Raw genomic sequence first — 20052 nt, 5'->3', positions numbered from 1 at the left:
ACCAGCCGAGATTCGACACTATCCATTATCACTCTACCACCAATAGTGAGTGACTTTAATGTCTCTAGGGTGCATCACCGCAACTGAGGCAGCCTATCACGCTAGTGAGGGAGCGCGGGTCCGGCAACGCCCGGAAGCCTAGATTAGTTCTCGATTACCCTCCGTCAGGTGGACAAGGTCGACCACCCACGATCATACCACCTTTCTAGCAACTGAAAACTAACCCGACCCCTCAACTCCAAACATATACGTAAGACAACCAAACTGAAGGAAGATCATCAGTGTATGCAGAGATCACAAACCAGGTTGATATTTTGACTTAATGCTCCCTTAACATTTTTTTTTGGAAACTCCAAGGACATTCTCTAAACACGCGTCTCAAGCTTTCAACCTTCACTGTAGTAGCCAGCGCAGGGAGAGAAGTAGCTAGCACGGACGCTCGCAACACCCTTTCCTCAAATCTACCTCCACCCACGTTTATTCATAACTAGACCAGGGGGGGGTCGTTTAGCGGTTCGAAAGTATATTTTTCTACTTTTTACACTTCATTTTTCTTTCTTTCTCTTACATTTTTACCTCTTTGAACGTACATGAAACAAACGAGTTTATGGGTCCAAATTAGTAGACAAAAACAAAGATTTATAATGAACTTCCGGGATGATAACGTGGATCCACTTCGACCGTTAGATTGACTAAAATCGTATTCAGTAGACCACGTTACTCGGATGTAGCCAGGATACCGAAAGATCCTCAGGCTCAAACAATATATGCAAAAATTGTTTGATTCCGTCCGTCAAGTTCAAGTTGTTCATTGCTTACGTTTTGTTAAATAAATTTTTTTTTTTTTGTTACCGGTAAATTAATTCTTTCTTTTCACCTTTTACAATCCGAACTCTCTCAACAAAAAGGCTGCTTTTCTTGACGACACTGCCGAGTCCCATCTTTCGAGTAGCCGCCGCTCACATTGAACGGAAAAAGCTCGGGAATTTCAAATTGTATTTTAGGACCCAAAAATTGATAATTTTGATATTTTGAATCGAACACTGCAATAAAAAGAAAAAAAGAAAACTACTTAGAAAATTGTATTTAGATGATTTTCTTTTATTATTTATATATTAAGTTTCAGTATAACATACGAACAATAATTGTCATCTTTTATTCAGAACTCTAGCCAAAATTTCATCATAATAAGTTTACATAAAAACATACACAAGTATTGTCTACTTAAGCATCCGCGGTCTACGAACGGTATGCTTACGGGGATACATTCTAGGCAATTAATCATTTTGATAATTTAACTGAGCGATACAGATATGATGTGATTAAAATATATGAGTATTTCTTTTTGTCATTCGTATAATTGATAGTAAAAATCATGATAGTTGTTATTGTCTGAATAAATAATCACCTTTTAAAATATGATATATCACTAAAACAATTCCACCCCATGGCAGCTTCTAACGTCCTAAAAAAAGAAAAGAAAAGAAAAGTGCAATTACCAATTGAACGTGCTAAACTTGAATATATATGAATCTTTGTTTTTCTCAGTGAAAGTGTACACGTTGGATTTTTGAAGCTTCGTCATTATGCTCAGCCCCGAAAGAAAATCATCATTATATTTTAGAAATTTTTGCATAAAATAAGTTATATAAAATGAAAAAGAAATATGTGGAATTAAATATCTGTAGGTTTAATGTACCATCGAAATAATTACTTTAAAAAATGTGTATTACCTTAAACACTCCTATTCCAAAATGATGACTTGCTGTGCGTATAGCGGTACAAAATTAATTTTTTGTTTCATCTAGTCCATTAAGTACGAAGAAATATTTAAAGAGATGATTAGTTAAATCAAAACTGTATGATGATCACATATGCCTTATTTTAATTCAACATTTGATATAATCATAATCCTTCTAAACTTTTGTAATATGATTAGCGTTATTAATTCTGACACGTAAATTTCGACACGCCTGTATATTTTTCTCCTGCAAAAAAAGAAAAGTATTTTATTAGTATTAATATTATACGAGCATATACATGTTAATTCAAGTGAAAATTTTGGAGCAATACACCCAGGACACGTTGACATAATCATTGAAATCTTTCATTAGTCACATATTTGTCATCGTAGAAACGAATGTTGCAAAAAGATATTTAATCTTAACTCAATAGACAAAGAAAAGCAAGACAACATTGAAACAAACCTTATGATTTCGCACGCATTCTTTTGCACACATTTTGCGTTTGTATGTTGAATACATACGGGATGGTGAAATAGATGCAATTAAATGCGAAGTGTACAAATCTGTAAATGAAAATTCTATTATCAGAGAAAGTGATAATGTGGTACTTTGTATAATTGTCTTAAATTCTATATAATTAGTGCATTAAAAAGAATTCTAAAAAATTTGGAATAAGTGAAAAAAATTAGATATAATTATATCATATATAATCTCATTATTCCATATTACAATACAATCCAATCCAATATAATATAATTATTCGTTTGATTCTTAAAGGTGTATATAATGGTTTTTATGTAAATTTACCTTTTTACTTTTCAATACGGTTTTATTCGTTCCTTCAGCTAGCAACTGCTATTAGTATCTGTAAACATAAATACTAACATAAATATTTTACATAAAAATAATATATTAAAAGTTTTAATACAGTATGTAATGAATTAATACTTTTTGTATACAAATTACATTTGAAGTTAACGATTAACAGATCGTTACAATCAATGAAGCGATTGTTCACAGAGATTACTTCCACATCTTAAACTTCAAGAGTATATATATATATCTTGTGAAGTATAATAATATACCTTCCATACAAATATGAACTCTTACACGACATGAAACATTTTTCACCCCTCCGATAATTAAAATTGTGTGAGCAAAAATTCATGTTAAAAAGTAATTACTTATAATTCAACTTGTATTTGTTAATTATTTCGAGAAAATACATTAAAAATATAATGTCGTTTTACATGCAGTTTTATACAGTGTAAAACATGTAAATTTGCAAATAAATAAAAATTAACAATTTTTAAAACATAGAAATAGTATAGACTGCATAGGTCTTACAGACGGAAATTTTTTATAGGTATAACTATATATAGTTTTAGATTTTAAACATTAGAATATCTAACCTTTTTAAATAATATTTGATAGCACTAAAAATGCATAAATTATATGTATAGTATATTTGATAAAGTGGCGTGGCCTATGTGTGTGTGTGTGTATATATATATATATATGTATATATATTTACCACCCAAGGAATAAGTATAGCCAATACGATATTATTACAGTTTTGTTGTTCAAGTAACAATTAGATATATCAGCCTAGATTTCAATAATGAACCCAGACAACCTTTGCTAAAGTTGGTATACAAGAATATTTTGGTTGTCATAGGTAAAAACACGGACTAGGCTGGTAAATTTGTACACAAGTATTATTAGGTTTTTATAAAAATCATATAATAAAACGATTAGATTTTCATAAGAGTTAGCTTGGTTGAATACGAAGTCAATGGTATATTGAATACATACAATTAACCAAATAAACCATTCTATATCGTAATTTCCTATTTGTTTGCTAATTTTGGATAACGTTATAAGTTCAATTTCGCTGGTAAAGATTACAAATTATTGGACTTGTCCAAAAATATGGAGCTCCTTAATTGCTGAAATATAATTTATGTATTCAATATTAAGTAAATAAAGATCAAAATGATGAAATATATGTAACATTTATGTTATGTGCTATTTATACTATTTCATAATCTTTACCATATACTCATATAAATGTCCCACCCGAAGATTAAAATAGAAGTACGCATAATAACAGTTTTACAAAGTCTACTCACCTCGTACCAGTAGTTTCACTGACTAGTAGTTTCAAGTATGTAAGCCTATCTTGTGATTGCAGACTCTCCTCCGTTAAGAGATTCTTGATTAACAACAGTCAGTTTATATCGCGCATTATTAGGAATTTCAAACAAATGCGTATTGCTTGCACATAATAGTTTCCTTCGATAAAGAAATTGGATAACTTTGATCGCAAGAAATACTTATTTTCATATAATTCATATTATCATCTAGACACTTATTCGATAATGACAATATTTGCCATGTAATGTGTATAGGCATTCCCAGAAAAATTCTCAAATAAAGTTATAGTAGTCGGACCATATCCTTTTTTTTTTTTTTTTCATAATCAGTTTAGTGGTGTGTTTAAAGTAGCAAAGATTCTCGTTCATTAAGGCCTCTTATGTATACACATCTCATCATGTGTTTATATAATGTATAAATTATGTAATGCAGATATGTTAAGAACATGCTCGTTAAATAGCTATATTTTTCGCCAAATCTCACTGTAAATGTCCACTTTCGTTCAGAAAATACAGGAGATTTTATTCAAGGATATGTAATAGATGAATTTGTATTACATAATTGTAATGCACCGTCTATAAAGTAGTGATTATTATAATACGAGAATACAATAAAATTAAACGAAGTCATATTTGGAAATTCTTCAATGAGGAATCACGTAATAATGACATTCTAGGGGTAAGATTTTACAGAGAGACACAAAATATGGGTAAAGAGTAATGAAGAATGATTTAAAATGAATTTCATGAAAATATACATTCCTCCAAGAATTTGTTCATTGTTAAAAATTATCACATTATCGAAATCTTTATAGAAATAAAATGTGTGATGTCCATTATATGCCGAAGGTTTCCTGAAAGAAATGCGGTGATATATTTGGAAATAATAAACTTGTAATAAAAGTAGACCAGATAATATTACTTTTTCACCATAACTTTTTAGTTTTCTCCAAGCAAATACTTCTAATTATACTTAATTACATTATATTATATTATATTATATTATGCTTACTTTTGTGTAGAACGTCAATATAAAAATTTTAATTTACTCCCAAAATGTGGGAAATGTACTGCAAACACTTTTAAAAAAGGAAGTCTACTACTTTTTAACGATTGAAATTTATCTCGGATGAATCCTTAAAAGTTTATAAAAAGAAATATATTTTAATAGTATTATATATCAGCATTTAAGATAGAACATAATACTGCTGTTACTATCATTTTCTGTTTCAACTATAATATCCCTATTCTCTTTTTAGGAAATTCATAGCTCACACACAAGTTAGAACAGTTTAATAAATATACCATTATCGAAATATCTCCGCTTAATATTCACCTATAAGCGATGATGATGATTAGTGGTTTAATAGTAAAATATGCTTAACCTCCGAACACACTTCCTTCGTATATTTCTATAAGAAGAAGAATATCTGTCGTACAATTACTCTTCGGATTCTTATAAAAATCTATTTGTCAAGTATTCTGGTACTTGTTTCGATCCGTAGTTCTCCATAAATATCAACCCATCGTGGTATGAACGTTTTTTTAAATTATAGAAAAAAATGTTAGAAAATATAAATATGTAACAATGTAATATAAAATCATCATTGCAGTAGTGTTATTCAAAGTTGCAGACATACAAATTATAACTTATATGGAGTGTTCATATTTAATTTCCTCTTATAATTTATAGAGATAAGTTGTATATCCCTATGATATAAGTTTGTATGACATATTTAAGATTCTATTTCGTAATAAGCGTCCACTGAGTATAACTCAGTATTGGAAACAAAGATGTAGCGTATTTTCACAATAATAATCTATCAAATAAACGCGATATTCGCGAAATTTTAACGAAGAAGATTAGTAATTAAATAAACGTTAGTTGTATATTCCTATGTATGCATATATAATGTAAACCTTTATTCATAAAATTACTTTCTGTCAATTATGTTCCTTCACAAAATTTGAATAGCACAAGAGCGCAGATTGATTACTGGCTGCTGAGATATACGTCTTATTCTAATATAATTACTTTTATAAAGCTTCGAGTAATGCAGAGATATTGCATATACCTCTTTCTCGTGGCGACATTTACATCATCGTTAACATAAACACACGTACGTATGAATATGCATAATGCACAGGGTAAAACTAACTTCGACACAGACACGTATATAAGAAATTTTACTCGTTATTAGAAAGATAGGTTATCAAATGACCGATATTGATTTCAATCAATACTAAACGCACTTTTTACTTACGAACTAACTTTTTAATCGTAAAGAACAAAGCTAAAGGTACGGCCAATGTATATATACTTTCACCCTGAAAAACTACCGAATCAAATGAAATAATGAACTATGAATAGTATTATAGTATGACAATACAATAGCAATAAAAAGTAATATACTATATATTACTTTTAATATTTACATATCGTTTCATCAAGAGAAACTCCTATGAGATGATTATTTTATTGAAAGTACTAATTGACAGTGAATATTATACGTTTGTCTACATTATTGTATGTTATAGCGACACCGCAAATTTAAATTCAGTTTTCCCATTATATGCGCGATTCTCATCTTTAGAAACAGTCTTATGGGGGATTACGAGGCGTACAGTTCAAATCGTTTCTTTATCCTTGAAAATGATATTATCACGTTAATAGTCAATGTTTTAACAGTACCTTGATGTTTTGCATTTTCGATGGCTCAAAAGTATGCCTGTTAAAATATTTACAATTTGTTGATATATCAAATTGAAAAGTACTATTAAATCCTTTTTAAAAGGGCTTCCCATGTATTTAACACGCATTCGTAAATTTATATTTGGAAGGGAGTACCCCTAACCTTGTCGGTTTCGAAGATATTTTCAACATTTCATGGAATAATTGCAATTGGATTTTTTGAAATTCGAAAATTGGCGAAGTTACGGCACCAAAAATCACTGTATATTGGCGTCAGATGGGAAGAAGATCTGATATAACGTTTGTGAAACAGAAATTTCGGTTAATTTTTCAATATCGATGAAACTTCAATTTTTTGTTTACTGAAGTAACGTTAGGAAACCGTATCAGCTCAAATAATCCGTTAAAACGATATGGAGTGATTCACGCAAAACAATAAGAGAGTGAGTGTAAATTCTGTAATTTGGACAATTGTCCCGAAGATAATAATCTGTAATAAGAAAATGTTAAATGGTGATGAGAAAAATTGCAGATTTCGTTGCTGTTAGTATTCTCAACAGTGGGTATAAAACAATATCATTAACGAAGCAATTTATGAAACCGGTTATTGGAAGTAGTGCAAGCAATTTTTCTAAAGTAAACAAACGACGCCTAAACGCGCGAAAATTCAAGAACACGATAAAAGTCCAAAGAAATTACATAATTACTAAGAGTAGTTTTGAAATAAGCCGATGAAAGTTTCCGAACCAGGAGAATTCTGTTATGCAGTTAGAGAACTGCGAGCTAAGAATAAATTCTTAAAAACTTTGTTTTATTTCGTTAAAATATTGGCTTAAATGGCTATGACCAAGCTTTCCTTGAAAACATCGTTTTCACGTGAGACCCCAATGTAGATATCAAGAACTAACTATATTCGACTAACTATAAATTTGTACGTCTTATAAGATTGCGTAAAATGCATAGCGTACGATCTTCTCTGATATTTAAATTCGTTCAATTTTTACAGAAGTTAACTTTATTGGGTGAAAATCCATTTCCTTTCAAATACCATCATTTGTATATTACTGAAAGTTACCTAATAGATAGTGACCTATGTTATAGATAGTTTGTTTTCGTTTAAGTTGATATGGAAATTTTCCTTGTTTTACATTCCAGTCACTTCTGATACCAGATTCCAAGGTTTTGTTAAACACGACAATAGATAATGTTGCATAACTCCGCCGTTTTGTAATTTTAGACAATAGATGAAACAGAATATAAAACGTTGCCGCCCAACGTTCTCTGAAAGAAAATCCCGATATTTCACACAATAATTACCCTGAGAAGGAAAGTCTTAATTTATCTGTTTTCTAGGCTCACAAGATAGGGTACTCCCTTGAAATTTTTTGAAGTAATGCCTCATGAATAAAATAATTCGCGATATCACGAAATCCGATCCACATTGAAAAATATAAAAGCACACTCTCTCAATCATTACATATCACCCTTTCTCTCATTGTTGCCTATTCGTTCTGGTTAATATTGTTTCGCCTCTATGCACAGCATTTCGATCAATGGACAAAAAAAAAAAAAAAAAAAAAAAAAAAAAGAGAAAAAGAAAAGAAAGAGAGAAATAAGAAGAAAAAAAAGAGAGAAAAAGAAAAGAGAGAGAGGAAAAGAAAAAAAGATTAAGAACCAGAGATAGTTCTATCTTGAAATGTTAATAACGAAATGTAATTTACAATATTGATGACTTTTTTCAATATATCAATTTGTTGATAAAATTGAGGTATAAAGTTTCACGTCACAAAAATCAGAGCATTTGCATATTTAATCTGATTTTTCTTAAGATTCAATATCCTATCACCTTTGAAACTAGCGAGAGTAATTTCAATAATAATAATTCAAGAGTAATTTCAATAATAACAAATAATCTTAACATTTTTAATGAATGAAATACGTTGAGAAAGAATAGTAATAAATTTTATATTAAAATCAAATTTTCAATTGTCTAAAATTTGTTCAAAATAGAAAAGGTGGCACACTCGAGTGTTAACGCAATGCTATATGACCCATTAAACATTCGTAATCCTTCATTATATAGATAATGTTTATTTTTCTTTAAATTTTTTTTTTTTTTGTTTGCTATAGTTATCGTATTGCTTCTGTACAGTATCATCGATATAGTCATAATACAAATTTGATAGTATTATATATCTTGTAATTTCTATCTTCTTAGAAAACAAATTCAGATAAGAACACGAAATGATTCTTAAATACCGTTACAAAGAACAATAACGATACATCTCTCTATTTATGAATGGCATAATATTTCTTTATATAAATTATTAATTTACGGAATAAATATTATTACACGCGCAATAATATTTATCAAAACGTTGTCTAAAGAAGCTATGGTAGTTAGACATAATGAAATAAGATATATACGGAAACGTCATAGTCGCAAAAGCTCTAGGGAAAACTGTAATACAAATTTGTACAATTTACTTATCATAAACTATGATACAAGTGTGTCAAAACACAGAAAATGATATAATAAAATTAAGGAAATATTGAACTACACGTATAAGGCGATATTTAATAACAACAAATGATTCATCTGTCATGATGCAAGCACACGTGTGTGTGTGAATCTGGCCCTGAATGAATATAATCGCAGTATTTACGTTTTAACAAAGAATGAAAGTCAAATTTAAAACCAAAAAGTGAATTGAAGAAAAAATTGTGTACAGATACAATGTTATGATTTTTTCCCTGAACGCCCATATACTCGAAACACTGTGCCATGATAGAAAACGTGAAAGATGATCGATAACAAATTTTGTTGGAAAAAATGACTACAATGCGAACACTATCGATTCTTCTCGATCGATTAGAAAAAGGAAGTTATGTTAATAACGCAACAATTTTTAATAGCGTCTTCTTTTATTGGGATAGTCATCCTGACGATTACGATCACTTCCACCTTGCCAACGTCCACTACCACCACTACCTCCACGACCACCACCCATATTACCCATATCGACCCTCATATCCATCAAATCCATTATTTGACTACGATCGTCATTGTAACCCCCACGGCTACCACGATCCATACTATTATAAGCATCCATGAAAGACTTTGGATCCTAATCATCATTACAGAGAAAGGTGAATTTAATTATTACGCGTAAAGTAAAAACAAAATATTTTAAGGACCAAGTAGTCGAAAGTTATGAGCCGATATCACCGAAATGAATGCCAACGATTTTTGTTTAATACGGTGAATAACGGTGTTTTGTAGATTTTGGATGTACCATAAATACATTTCACGGTTCAGGGCGACCATCCATGTTTGACAGCAGCACAGGTCATCGTCAATTTTCGTCAAATCACATAGAAAAGAAAGGGGAAAACACAATGTTAGATGTTGTTTGTACGTACAACATTAGTAGAATGGAATGCGTGAATAATACACGCGCTAGAACAAATCATAGATACGAATAGTTACACTGCTTTCAGAGTATGCCGTTTTCTCAACATCGATTAGCCTTATTAAACCAAGCAAATGCCCAACATACGATCGACAATGGTTACCCGTCTAAGTCAGTGCACACAAGTCTGGTGAAATAGGTTAGAATATCCTTAGAATGTATTTCTTCGTCTACAATATTTTGCATAAGTCTGTTCATTTAAATGCACCCTTAACTTTATAAATCATATTTTAAGATTGTATTCGAGTCATAAAATTGTAGGTTTAGAACTTTCGGGATTAAAGTAGAAGTATAGATGTATCACTAGATTCCTACGGATGTAATTTAACTGAAAGAATATACGCCATCATATTATTCCATACCACTAGAGAAATTTCTCTAAAATTGTTAAAAAATGTTAATTTACACAATAGATATGTCAAATTCGGTATCAAGTCCTCGTTAAATAATGTTAAACGCACGATAAATATTCATATATAGAACATTAGGCGTTTTAAAGGGTAGAAACGCATACGAGATCCTTAATTTAAGTACCCAACACGTAGTTATATACGACTTTCAAAAATATAACCGTTCTATTGTACCAACAAGAAGAATCTCGGCATATCAGTTACCATCAATAGTGTGTATTTTTAGCTATAATGTTGTAACGATTAATATTGAATTAATTTTACACAACTCCGAAGCTTAAATATTGGTATAAGTGACAAAGAGATGTGATCAAGATCTCTAAGCAAACTTTATACAATATTTATACTACAGAATCGTGCATGTATGTATGTAATAAATAGTTCACAAAATATGTAGTTTGGAATATAAAAAGAAAAATTCATAAAGATTAATATAACAATAAAAACTCAAAATTATGTTCCTTTAGATAAATGAAGCATAAAGATTGTTTTAAGCTCCTTTACTTATTGTAAATCAAAATTGATATTGCTGTACTCGGAAACTATGTTTAAATTACACTTAATCTTCAAGTAAATATCTCTAAATAAATGTATGTGTGTATATTTAAATAAAAATAATTTCTGAATACAGCTAATTATGTTTAATCAACACTCAATGTAGTTGGGCATTTGTTGGTTAATAAATATCAAATTATTACTATGGAACTATTTAAGCGAGGAAATATTCAATTTAATTCTAATGTCCAGAATTATACGTTGAACGATGCTAGTTCCATAGTATGTAAGCATACCTAATACCTAATTCTTAATGTAACTAGAGAAAATAGAAGAACAGAGCCTCCTGTCTGCAAGCATATGGAGAAGCCAATGAGGCACGAAATATTAATTCGGTTTTAGTTTCAATTTTACTGATGAATGTTTAAAAAGTATTCCTAGATTCGGTACTTATGAATTCCAAAGCCCTGTTTATGAAGAATATATTCGAATTGAATACGTAGAACACATTAACCCAAAGCTTATTACCAGTATAAACTGAAAAAAGCAGATTCCCTCAAATGCTTATAAAAGTATTATCGTTAACAATAAAATTCACGTCCTACAGATAGAAACGAAGATGTTTAAAAGAATTAGTCATGTATGGTATAGATAAAGATAAGCGATTGCTGCTTAAATCTACTGATCTCACAGTGTAGTTAAAAAATTAAAAATTTAGGTATGGCGAGATGAGCCCGTCCAGTAAAACCTTTACCTACCTATACAACCTTTATATCTCGCATTATTTATAATAGGTTAATAAAAATTTCCTAACATTTCTCCAAAATTTCGCACATTTGCCATTAAATATCCTCTGTTAATTTCATAACTTTGAATATTTATAAATGTCAGCATGATAAAACCTTCCAACCAACAATAAATGCTTTAAAATATTTTTATCGGCATAGAATCATATACATTTTTACGAGTAGAACTACGTTTAAAAAACAAAAAATGTCCCATGTTTCAGTAAACGTTTGTAGTAGACAATAATAGAAACCATATCACATGCGTTTGTAATACAAGTGAAGAATATTTAACAAAGATTACAGCGGTGTTATGTGAACGTAGATAAAAGGTTTCAAATATAAGATATGACAAGTATTGTACTTATTTTACCTCACAAAACAATACTTCGGTTCTATGAAGACCGAATAAATTAATTTAAAATTCTGTATCTATTCACGCTACAACAAATGATCTCCTTTTAAGTAGAAAATTTAATGTTAAGGCCCATTGACACCTCCACATGTTATAATAAACTAATTAAAAGTTATTATTGTACGATATATATATATTCGATATTAGACTGATTTTAATACTATTGCCATTGTTGCAGACATTAGAACCCTGCTATATTGGAAAGCATGCTTTATAGGAATATTCGTAAAGTTCTTTCACTTATGTTTTTCGCAAGTGTTCACTAATAATACTCGCGATTTTACCATGCAAGGCAGTTCAATTATTTCTAACAAAAGATTCTCATATATAGATGGAATAATTTGTTTAGTAATATCACCAAATGGAAATATACATAAATGAAATATCAAAGAAAAAGTTTCAGAAAAAATAAATACTTTGTGAAAAAAAATATGTACATATACATAAATAAATAAATATATATATATATTTATATTTATATATATTTATATATATTTATGTATATGTAGAATGATACTTTAATGGGATACATTACCACTGGCATGCTGCTTCCACCTGTAACGAAGTAAAGTTTTCCATTACAAATAGTTCTGAAGAATTTTGAATGAATGTTTCATGTAAAAATTTTATATGTAATAATAACGATCAGTATAAAATATAAATTTCTATTTCAAGGAGAACTAATTGAATTCAAATATACTAGTAAATAAATACGCGCATTATATGCTAGAGAAATATTGAAGTTTATGAAAAATAACATTTCAACAACTTAAGAAACTTACCATCTGGCTGTCCATATCCATCGCGGTCATTATTACCAACGGAATCATAATTTTTTCCTCCCATCCCGCCTCCTCCACCTCCTCTCATTGTTTGCTCCTTAAATATAAGAGGGACATAAGCGCGAGCGTTAGTATAAAAAAAAAAAAAAACAAAACAAAAAGATGCAAATATTCTGACACATAAACATTATAAGTAGTAGTGCTACTATCCTATTTCTATCATTATGATAATGATAAAAAAAAATGTTAACACTTTACCGACCGATAGCCTATTAATCGGATTTTTTCGCCGACAATCTTCCTCGTTATTCGAACAGTAATTTGTTATTTAGTACTAAGGCACCTTGTGCTCAGTTGCATCAGTCGCGTTGCTTTGTATGCTCCCACAGTTTTATACCAATTTGAAAAACTTACCGTTCACGATGAACGAAAAGAATGGTATTGGAGAGTCTAAACCGAAACAGAGCCGAATCTGCGTCTGAGATGTCGATCGGACGTGCGTATGCTGTTGAATCGTTAGCGGTCGGTAAAGTGTTAATAATAAATAAAAGACACGTTTTCGCAAACGCATAAAAAATAAATATCTTTTACGTAACCTCCACATGTAGTTTTTTAAATACATGTTTCTAATAAATACATGTTACTGATCTATATTGTCATCCCTGTAGTATAAAGATGTTAAAATTTCAACCTATTATCATAGAAACTTTCTGTAATTCCAATGAATTTAGTTTTCTGTTAATGTTGCCAAGTAATTACCTGCATGAATAAATTATTCTCTTGTTGACGACGATGTAGCTCCTCTTCTTGTCTTCTAATACGCATTGCCATTTCTTCTTGTTGTCTCCTTCGTAGTTCTTCTTCGCGCGTTCTTTGTTCTTCAGCCTGTCTTTCTTTCATTTCCCATTCTCGCTTTTGTCTCTCACGATCGGCCTCGCGCATACGCAATTCTATCAATTAAGGAAAATCAATTTATTGATTTCCACATTTATTACACTTACATTGCTTGTGCGATGTGTGTGTATATATATATATATATATATATATATATTAAAGCAATATCTTTTAATGATGTTAAAATACTTACGTTCTCTCAACAATTCAGTTTCGTGTTCATATCGTGCAAATTCCATTTGAGCTTCCAATTTTTCTTCCTCCATTGCCATTTCTCTTTTTAGTGCTTCTTCTTTCTGTTCATATAATTCGTGCAGCTGTTTCCATCTCGTTCCATATTCGTATTCAAAACTTCCTATCTTTGCAAACCTTGGACCAATATCGCGAGCTGTAAAAAATTCCTGATTTTTCCGAGGTAGATTTTTGTCTGAATAACCATCAATGTCATCCAGTAATTCAAATGGTTTAACAACTACAGGACGTAGAGACCTATAATATAAGTATTTAATGTAAATTTTCAAAGTTCTCTCTCTTTGTTTCAATAAAATTATGTTTAAAATAATGTTTTGTGTTCCAATTTACGGCACACAATACAATACGAACATCTAGTGTATCATGCTTCCTTTTGGAACTATTTTTCTTTCCCCCGTTATGATTAATTTTTAGGCACTTGTAGATAAATTAAATACGTCAAACAAGCGTGGCTTTGGGGTAAACAACATTTTTATTTATAGTAAAAACGTACGCGGTTAAAAAGTAGCATCCTTCTGTGCACTTTCGTAAAGCAAGTTGGGCTGACGGTTTTCTGCAGAATTCTACAATTCCCTCTCCAGTAGATTTTCCCTTGTCATCCGCTATAACTATCGCCCGTTCAATTTCACCAAAGACACTGAATGCCCTCTCAAGCAATTCATTCGTAATCCAAGGTGTGAGATTTTTAACTTTAACTGTCGAAGAATGTGGAGCAAAACGAACTTTAAGTGCACGTCCTTTACTATTAGTAAATACATTTTTTCCATCTAACTCGTGTTTTGCCTTCTCAGCATTTACCCTATAATCCTATAAGATAAAAAACATTAAGTTATAGTTTAATGCCATATGTACAAATGCATATATACATATATATATATATAACAACGCATCATATAGTATAAGATAGCAGCCAAAATCTTATCATTTTCTTTCAAACGGTAATTATTTTAATCATTTTTTATGTAAACATTACAAAAAAAAGGGGGGGAGAGAGAAAAAGTATTGAACTTACCATCCTAAGAAATGCAAAGTTTTTCTCTTTATTTACAAAAAGTTCGGATATTTCACCATATTGTTGAAAGATCTGTTGAATTTCCTCTTCTGTAACATCATTTGACAAGTTTCCAATATACAGACGATTACGACCACTGAATTTCTTTTCCATGGTTTCTGGGGGAGGTAGATCATGCGTAGGACCACTAATAGCCATAATCCGTTCCATTAAACGATCCTGATCACGAAAATAAAAGCAATATTAATAAGATTATAAAAAGGTATTATGTATTAATATGTACACATTGATTTCTCGATTGATACTGATCTGTTTTATGTTAGTTTACGATTGTAATTTCATTTTACACCAGAAAACATTTTTTTATTGTATATTAGTATACATAATACATAAATTCTCGCTTGATTAGCTAATTATTATATAATTCAAATCTTTTCTGCTTAACTTACGCGTATTATATTAACACATTCAATGTGGCAGACAAAAATCGAAGAGGGCCTCCTCTGATGGCAGAAATCGATTTTACTATAACACGTATCTCACTTATTCAGGCATCATCCGCAAGAAAATAGGAAATCGGGAAATGCATACGTTCGCGTCTTGTGGTGCCTTGGATGCGTTAAACGCGTTTTTGCAAGTAGCAAGAATATTGATTTCGTGTTAATTAAAAGAGAAAAGAGAGAGATACTATTTTGAGCTACGGTACTGACAACAACGAGCAATAAAATTTCTTTTGGTTCTGTAATTGCTTTCATTATTATCCTTTTTCATAGAACTATGAAATAAATAATTTTATAACTTATATTGATTTTCTCTATAAATAATTCTTTTGTAGTAATTTTTATCTGCGTAAGGAATCCACGTATAGAACGCATACTCCGCGTTAATTGAAAAATTAGTGCGTACATATAATTTCTTTAATTTATACTTACATCTTGTGATCGATTTCCCATGTTTCTATCACCCCCTCCACGGCCACCTCTACCACCACGCAGCATTCCACCGCCACGTCCAATACCCATACCTCCTCCCATACCTCCTCCCATACTTCCGCCTATTCCTTCGTTTATGGTATTGTCCATACCACCATCCATAGGATCGTTCATTTTCATCTGTAACATTTATGAAATTCAAGCACGTTTATTATATACATATTTATAATTTCTGACATGTTTATTATTATTATCTTTCATAACTGACATTTTCGTTTTCTATTAAAAAATAACAGGTTATATCATAGATGGACAAAGAGGTACACCTATATAAAAGTGATCTGACGATTAACCCTTTGCAACCTATCGCCGCATATATTACGCGTTCTGCTTAAATCATCAATTTGGCCGAAGAACTGATATATGCGTTTGGCGAAAACAACTGATAGAACCAAAGGATTCGTATGTGTGTCATTTTATTTATCCTGTGGAGGATCTGTGCACGTACATATGTCTAGAATTTAACATCTATGAACGAAAAACGCGTCTAAGCAGAAATGTGCACTGGCAATTTGAAATAACTATCGCGGCAACACAGTTCAGGCCCTACGACGGTACGGTTGACTTCGAATCGTCCCGTCCGCAAAGGGTTAATACAAGATCCACTTGAACCCTTTTGTTACTAGTTAATTATAATCGACATTCGTCAGATATAGATATTTGAATTAAGCGTGAATCGGGCCCTACACGATGAGACATTATAATTGACAGTATGGAGACTGCTTCCAAGCAATGAAATATATCGTTTCTATACGAAAAGTAACAATTGCTTAGGTATAGCGGCAAATATGTGTATTGAAGAGGGAAGAATGTTGGCTGATTGCCATAAATACAGATCCGTTTAGGATTTGGTCTTGGATGGTCCACAAACATGAGAAATTTCTATATAATACGATACAATCTTCTCGTAAAGTACGATCGGAGTATGCGGAAATTCGAATGTGTCGAGTCGGGCCAGAAGAAATCGGGTAAATTCGGACGGGGCACCCGACACGTTCGTATTTTCGGGTAGTCAGACTTATCTCGGATCAGGCGAGAAGAGGTTAGGCGAGCGGGCTCGGCCGAGCTTCCATGATACCCATATATTTGGTCGTGATTCGATCCGAGATTGTGTTTGAAACTGATTGTACGTACGTATTACGTTCATTATTCAGTCTTCGATACTTAGTCTTTTTATGTAACCAAGTACTCAACGAATATGTACAAAATCTTTGTCTATATGCAAATTTCAAAAACATAATTTTCCCGTGAAAAAATAATATTTCTAGCGAATTTATTTGCAATAAACTTCATTCGATGTAGTAACCTCCTGTATATTCATTTTATAGAAAGTATACGAATTAAATTTGTATATTATCGAAATTTGAAAATGCATTTTATAAAGGGATTAATTTTTTAATATTATAGTACTAAATATACTTCTAGAGAGGGATAGTTATTGAATGTTTCATAGTAACAACAATATACAACAAATATTTGGATACACCGTATTTCAAATTCGAGCGTAACAAAGACAATTGTTCCAGATTGCACGATAATAAAGTCACTGCATGTACCAAATTCTTTGAGACCGTTTTCTTTTTTTACGTGATATTTTTGCCCTTCGTTACACATATCTACTGCTATAACTAAACAACTGTAACTTTCTTCGCAGAGAAATGATAGATATTACTTGGAAGATGCCAATACTGGCAATTATAAGTAGGTTTCATAAAAACAAGCACGCATCGTACGAGATCGTCTCGTGGCAAATCACATCGTGTAGAGCACTGTTTTACAATTTTGGAAAGTGTAACGAGAAATATCGGAATTGAAAAATAAGGGCGGCAATCCTAGTGTACATGTGCATCGCACACGTCCGCTCGACTTCTCCTGGCCCGAACCGGGACCTCTCTCCACCAATCGGGTAATCAAACACAGTCAATTTGTTGACCTAGTATTTCAACTTTGCAACATTATAAAAGCCGTTACGCACACAGTCGACAAGTCGCTGAGGGACTAAAAGTCGACAAGATCAGGCAAGCAAACTCGGCGACTCGATCGGTATCGTAGGAACCATCGAATGGAATAGATATCGAGGAAATTGTTACAATTATGAATAGTCCGTCTGTATATGGTTTTCAAAAGAGTTGCTTGGCACGTGAACGCGTACATTTAATTTATTTTCTCGAATACAGCGGTTGCTAAAGATCTGGTTGCTGACGATTAATCGACAGTGTGTAACGTTTATAACATAGTTTTTCGAAAGGCTACGTTAAAATGTACAACCTGTTGATTATAAAAAGTTTACGTCCAAAGATAAAATACCAAAAGTTAATCACAATCTTCGCCAAAATTATGGACATTCGAGGTCTTAGAAATCGGCCATTTTGCGTAGCAATTTTTCGAAATATTTATTTAAATCTCATAAATGTTAATAAATATTAAAATGATATCTGACGTTATGAATTTTACAAATTATTATTATTATTACCTAAAACTAAATTAATTCAAGTTTCTAATAATTTTGAAATTCCAAATTCTCATTTAAAATCTAGAAAATTTACATTTAGATCGCTACAAATACATTAATAAAATATATTATATTATTTATAGGAGAACAAAAATTTTTTAACCACGTGTTGTGAAGGCCTACGATACACTTAACTGCCATTTCAATTTTCGAACACGCCATTTTGTAACTACTCTGATTGAAGAATCAATATATTATAATCGTTTCTTACATACAGAAACACTGGTAAACAACAGCGTTTACCGATTGTACTCACAGCAATAAAATTATCGACTATAGTGTATTTTATACCGAGTTTACAGAATAATAGAACTAAAAATCTCAGTTTACTTTATCAGCGTTTCTTCTTCGATGTATCTAATATTCCAATTTGATAAATATTAATATAACTTCTCGAGTACTTGTAAATTTTATTTAAATATTTGCCTACAGTAACGGTATACATAAATGTTAATGTAATTAAAATACAGTTAATTAAATAGTAGTATGCATCATAAAAAAGACTAACATTATTTTAGTTGCAACACTATAATAAATTGGTGTGTATATAACACAAATCAAAATTATATTTAGAAATAATGGCATTTAATAAATCGAAAGGGCACAAGTTTGAAACCGGTGGAAATATTACGCATCAATTTATAGCAAATATGGCAGTAGGAATAACGAATATAGTCTCAAAAAAAAAAAAAAAAAATATATATATATACACACACACGTATGTAAAAGAATTATATGAAATTCTTACCGGTCCATCGTTATTTCTGTTCCCTCCACCCATTCCGCCGCCACGTCCACCAGAAAAACGTGTTCCTCCTTTTCGGCCACGAGGACCGCGGTTACCGCCACCAGGAGGATTCCGTTCTCGCGGATTTTCATTACTATTCTCTGTAGATGCATTCTGCGATTCCTGTTTTAATTTAGGTGATTCGGCTCCTGCCATCGTTCGCTCAAATGTTTCAAGCAGTAATTGTTAAAGACTGGGTTTTTCGCAAAAAAGTTCGATTTACTTTCCACTTCTCTGCGAAACGAGGCGTTGATTATGGCGTCCGACAACGAAGTGAACGAAGAAGCAAAATTGGAGATCTACTAGAGGAACTGTCCCACTACGTACCTCCATCTCCGGTGCATTATGGGTATATTTCTCTGAGAACACGATTGGTTGTTTTATTAATAGGGATCGCATTTGATTGGTTAATTCAAACAGATGCAATGTCGTCATTGTTAACGAATAAAATTAACCGGAAGTACCATTTTAATTCTAGATTTTGTGAATCTAGACTAATATCTGTAATATTTATTTTCATCTGCTAATACTATATTAAAATATATTTTATGCTTCGTATGATTATATGTTTTGTGATATTAATTACAGCTATATATTTTAAAATAGTACGTATTTTCCAACATTTTCCAAGCCCATCCAACTGCGTAATC

At 31.3% G+C, this 20052-nt stretch overlaps 1 protein-coding gene across 4 annotated transcripts; it reads right to left on the bottom strand.

Moving 5' to 3' along the window:
• Nucleotides 1-1862: 1862 nt before the first annotated feature.
• Nucleotides 1863-19676, bottom strand: LOC139988175 (hrp65 protein). Of its 4 annotated transcripts, none has more exons than XR_011800047.1 (12): nucleotides 19364-19676; nucleotides 16044-16223; nucleotides 15112-15330; nucleotides 14593-14906; nucleotides 14041-14336; nucleotides 13713-13903; nucleotides 12954-13050; nucleotides 12707-12726; nucleotides 3878-9721; nucleotides 2553-2610; nucleotides 2204-2308; nucleotides 1863-1985 (listed from the first exon to the last, which is right to left on the bottom strand). XR_011800047.1 is itself a non-coding variant. In XM_072005281.1 (9 exons), the coding sequence occupies exons 1-9, from the start codon at nucleotides 19556-19558 to the stop codon at nucleotides 9503-9505; spliced, it is 1731 nt and encodes a 576-aa protein (XP_071861382.1). In that variant the 5' UTR covers nucleotides 19559-19676; the 3' UTR covers nucleotides 3480-9502. The 4 variants fall into 4 exon arrangements, 1 of the variants encoding a protein (XP_071861382.1); XR_011800048.1 differs by having other exon boundaries at nucleotides 1863-1988; nucleotides 2208-2308; XR_011800049.1 differs by lacking the exon at nucleotides 3878-9721 and having other exon boundaries at nucleotides 19364-19675.
• Nucleotides 19677-20052: the final 376 nt, after the last annotated feature.

The sequence above is a fragment of the Bombus fervidus genome, chromosome 6 (assembly GCF_041682495.2).
Source record: "Bombus fervidus isolate BK054 chromosome 6, iyBomFerv1, whole genome shotgun sequence".
Taxonomy (NCBI): Eukaryota; Metazoa; Arthropoda; class Insecta; order Hymenoptera; family Apidae; genus Bombus; species Bombus fervidus.
Note: the sequence above shows the minus strand (reverse complement) of the source record. Positions and strands in the feature narration are given on the sequence as shown.

Excerpts from the sequence above, each read along its gene's own strand:
- LOC139988175 (XM_072005281.1), bottom strand. The coding sequence starts at position 19,558 with ATGGCAGGAGCCGAATCACCTAAATTAAAACAGGAATCGCAGAATGCA. Across the intron at positions 14,337-14,592 it reads GGATGCTACTTTTTAACCGC|GTCTCTACGTCCTGTAGTTG; the intron begins GTACGTTTTTAC and ends CTTATATTATAG. Across the intron at positions 13,904-14,040 it reads AACTGAATTGTTGAGAGAAC|AATTGCGTATGCGCGAGGCC; the intron begins GTAAGTATTTTA and ends CTTAATTGATAG.